The sequence below is a fragment of the Rutidosis leptorrhynchoides genome, chromosome 3 (genome assembly GCF_046630445.1).
Source record: "Rutidosis leptorrhynchoides isolate AG116_Rl617_1_P2 chromosome 3, CSIRO_AGI_Rlap_v1, whole genome shotgun sequence".
NCBI lineage: Eukaryota > Viridiplantae > Streptophyta > Magnoliopsida > Asterales > Asteraceae > Rutidosis > Rutidosis leptorrhynchoides.
The window spans coordinates 618,645,001-618,649,665 of NC_092335.1; the positions used below are offsets into that span (position 1 = coordinate 618,645,001).

The following is a 4,665-nucleotide window of genomic DNA, read 5'->3' on the forward strand; positions in this document are numbered from 1 at the left end:
TATAGGATAACCATAAATTCCCTAAAAATAAACCCAAAAAACATAAGTACATTACATAAATTTATTTAAAAAAAGTCAATTTACCAATGAAACAAGTGTAATTTTGGTAAACTTGACTAATCTATCTGTTGATGAGCTAAAAAGTAGACAGCTTTACTAATACAAATAGTCCTTATTCAAGTTAAGCATATTTTTTATGTCTCACATCAACAGCACTACTAGTAGATTTTCGTAAATAAACCAAGAAAACAAGAGATACTGTTATCAAGTTATCATGGCTTTGCTAAGTTACAGAAGTAAGGATCATTTCTCAATCATAAACCTCACATTCAGTCTACACCAAAAACATTAAGAGAAATTTTGGTATTCTTGATCTATTACTATGCTTCAAATTAGCAGCAGATATGAACTGAGGATCTTTGCTAATAGATTATAGATATGAACTGAATATGGGGTCGGATTACTCCCCCTCCCAGGTAGCCCGGGAAAACCTTCTACCTATTTTTATATCATCTCAAAAAGTTCAGCATATCTGCAATCTATTACTATGCTTCAAATTAGCAGCAGATATGAACTGAGGATCTTTGCTAATAGATTGTAGATACATCTATTACATTGTTAAGTTGACTATGTTACACACAAGTGCAGTTCTCTTTTTAAATCATATAATCATATATCAAACCATCACTAGATAGCCCAGTGGTTGGGGCCCTGAGTTCCTTGCAAGATATCCTAGGTTCGAATCCCGTCTAGTATGAATATGGGGTCGGATTACTCCCCTCCCGGGTAGCCCGAACAGGGAAAACCTTCTACCTTTTCTTATTCATCTCAAAAAGTTCAGCATATCTGCAATGTGCCATTAACTTAGCAATATAGTGATATCTACGATAGAACCCTCAACAGACCGTTGTCAACTACATTGGACATCAAGATTCAATATATAAATTACTGTAACAATAAATCACTTTTTCACTAAGGGAAGTGTAAGTGGTGTTATAGGGGTTTCAAAAAACCTCTAAACATAATTACCATATTATCAGATGAACCATGAACATGATTACAATGAGAGATAATACATAAACAAGTAAGACAAATAATAACACGATTAAAAAACCTCTAATAAAGTAATATATCTGACCGGCCAGAATTTTTTCAAATTTGTTGGAATCATTAGAATAGTTTGTGATCAGTCCAAATCAACAGCATATGAAAAGTCAAATAACTATCAATAAAGAATGCAATGTTACTTGAAGAAATCCAAATTCTATGATGAGAAGACCGCAAAATATGAAGACCAATATTATTTGTAAATTAAAAAACCAAACATAATACGTCAAAACATCATAAACAGAAAACGTTCTTACCATCCTTCGGTCAATCATCGAGCATCCATCAGCGCACAACAGAGTAGGAAACGTATCAAAACCCTCTGATAAACACAAAGTCAATATAAGTTTCATCCCTTTTTGACAATCAGCTGTTTCAGCTAAAGAAAGATCTCCAGTAGACTTTGTATACGCGCGAAGCAATATAATCCACCAAAACCCAGAATCAACCGGTGCAACTCGTCCAATTGCACTCTCACCGAAATCGGCCACAATTGTATCCGTTTTACGTTCCGGGTCATGAAGTACCTTAAAACTAGCAGGCATTGCACCTTCACCAAGTTTGAACCTATCGATTCTTTTTTCCCACCCTTGAAGTTGAAGCGTCTTTAATAAGAAATTCTTCACTATATCAGGTTCTCCATTCATTAAAAAAGCCAGTGCACTAGGTACAAAATCCCGTACAAACACCTACACATCGTAACAAAAGTTAGCAATGAAGGTAATCATGGTTGCAAACGGTGGTTGCGGTGGCTGTAGCGGCGGTTTGGTGACTAGCCCATCCCGTTTCGCCCAAAGTGTCTAATTAGTCGGTCAACGCTAAGGTGTTGTTTGTTTTTCAGATCTTATTATGTCTTATGTCTGCGCGCCCGTAAAAACATCATAAAAGAAACAAACAGCGCCTAAAAGGCAGGTCAAAGTCGGTCAAAAGTTGACTTTTTGTCTGGCCTTGTTCTATTGTAAACAAAATTCCTAAGCCCAATTAAAAATTAGTTAGGAAAAAACACAGACTTACATAGTATCACTCAAAGATAAACTAATACATACACCGTAATCAGAGAAAAAATTATAAAAAACCTATATATTATTTAAACTAACACCACATCATCTTTTTTGTGAATCATTTATTTTTAAAATATTTATGTGTGAAGTATTGATATTTATATATATATTATTTAAAAGTCAGTGTTGGTCAACGTCCGTCTCGACCCCGTTTTGACCGACTCGACCTTTTTCAACCTTGAAGTTACTTACATTGTTCTTTCTTGTATATTGTGTATCTAGTATGTTTTCACATATAAGATAAAGATATTCAAGTTGAAATCAAATTCTTACCTGATCATAGTTTAAAACTTCCTCCGATGCATGATCATAAGCAGCAATTGTACCAACCGGTTGGCCTCGAAAATGTACTAACGATCTACGAAGCGAATCCCAAGCTTCAGCAATCATTGGATGGGGTTCAAAAGAGTTTCGAGTGGATGAACCCGGTGTATCTAATACAGACCGTCCACCTGGCGAATATGCAAGTTCCAAATTATCAAGTCCCCTTGATATCGACATCTCACTAAGCGACCTTTCATCAAATGATCTCTCTCTTTTGATAGTAAGCCTCGGTTTATCAAGAAGATTTTTGAGATCGAAATCATCCATTTCTGGAATAGAACAAACTGAGCTAACGTTACGAAGTCCAGTCTCTTTAGGCGCGTCCATAATGACTCTTTAGCCTTACGATATTCTGCATCATGATGCAGATATATATTCATGTTAACATAGAACCTTTAACCAATTACAACATATAATATTAATATCAATCTCAATCTCTTTCTATTTGTATCCTTGTACAGAAGAATTAATATATAAATAAACATAAATGATAAAGACACTTTAACTGCTTATACGATCAATCTTATCTATATAAAATTTGAGCAGAAAAAAAAATTAAAATCTGACTAGTTAAGAGATTAATACACAAACATAATCGGTAAAAGTATTGTAAGTTCAAATTTGCTCATAAAAATCAGTCAACTTTATTTTCCATTAGCTGATAAAATTGAACTTTCATTCCTTTTGGTAGTCAAAATTTAAAATCCAATCTTTTTGTATGAATTTTTTTAAAACTTGCAGTCCTTTTAATGTCTGGAATAAATTACTTAAACATATGTCCAGTTTTTTTGGAACTTTCATTACCTTTTTCTGTATTTCAACCTGATAATTACCTTAAGTTAGTTTTAACTTTTAATAGCTTTGTTAAGCCAATAATTACTACTGTAATTACTTAAACCTCAATTAAAAAAATATTAAATAAATTGTGGAGTATATCTTTTTTCTTCCAAAAAAAGAATAACTTAAAAGATACAAAAGCACAAAAATACAAAAATACCTTTCAGTGTTAAACAGTCCAAATCCAAATAATACGGAGTAAATAAATAAAAGTTTAATTAAACATAACAGCAACACAATACATACACTTGCATATATATATAACAATATAACCAAATCTGAAATAACATAAAAATTAACAGCAATTGATCATTGAATCAGCATTCGTTACTAATCTACAAAATAATTTCGAGATCCAAAATACACGTATACATATGAAGGCACCAGAAATATTACGTTAGAGATCTGAAAAAATAAATTAAAGGTAACATTAAATATAGGAATATAAACATACATATATATATAAGGAAGAGAGAGATGAAGGAAGACCTTGTAGAAAATAAATAAATATACGGAATGACGGAAGATGAAATCGGCGGTGGCCGGAAAAAGGTAGAAGATTGCCGGAAACGTAGAGAAATAGGAAGGAAAGAAGAAGGAAAAAAAGAGCATTTTGAGCTTAACTTTTTATTTATAGGAAACAAAATAAATTAGAGATTTAGATTAGAAAGAGAGAGAGAAAGAATAAAGAAATAGGTGGTCCGTCTATTGTTCAGTTTTATTTTATTTTATTTTATTTTATTTGTTTATTTTTATTGAAAATTTTATTGTTATTGTTATGTTTATGTTTATGTTTATGTTTAATTAATGTTTATATATTTATATTTATGTTTATTATATTTACCATTTAATTTAATTTAATTGAATATTATTTTTTTTGTATTTAAGTTTATTGTTTATATGTTTATTTTAGGGTGTTGTTACTTTAATTTTTTAACGGGTTTTTGAGTTGGTCCGGGTTAGTGAATACTCAAACGGCTCATATTACCGGGTCTGGTTGAGGTTACAAATATAATATATAAATAACATAATAATAATAATAATAATAATAATAATAATAATAATAATAATAATAATAATAATAATAATATTAGTTTTAGAAATTATATTTAAGATAAGCTAAAGAATCATCATGACGCATACATCATTCTGGCGTTATTACATCATCACCAGACCAAAACAAGTATGACCACGTCAATGTATATATAACCACGAAGTTGGTAAATTGCCACCTACCACTTAACATTGTGATCTAAGTCAATAAGTCAATAGTTATGTTAGAGTATGTTTGGCAAAATAGCTGTTAATTTTTAGCTGTTATTTGGTAGCTTTTAGC

The 4,665-nt window shown here is 31.3% G+C and overlaps 1 protein-coding gene across 1 annotated transcript in view; it reads right to left on the reverse strand.

The window, feature by feature from the left end:
- Positions 1-3,952, reverse strand: part of LOC139898935 (probable alkaline/neutral invertase D) — an 8,241-nt gene extending 4,289 nt beyond the window's left edge. Inside the window, exons 1-4 of the mRNA XM_071881739.1 lie at positions 3,819-3,952; positions 2,442-2,844; positions 1,365-1,796; positions 1-21 (exon numbers count right to left, since the gene is read on the reverse strand). The exon at positions 1-21 is cut by the window's left edge and continues 538 nt beyond it. Coding sequence (XP_071737840.1) covers positions 1-21; positions 1,365-1,796; positions 2,442-2,819 — 831 coding nt within the window. The 5' untranslated portion in view covers positions 2,820-2,844; positions 3,819-3,952. The remainder of the gene's footprint in view (positions 22-1,364; positions 1,797-2,441; positions 2,845-3,818) is intronic.
- Between the last annotated feature and the right edge of the window lie 713 nt (positions 3,953-4,665).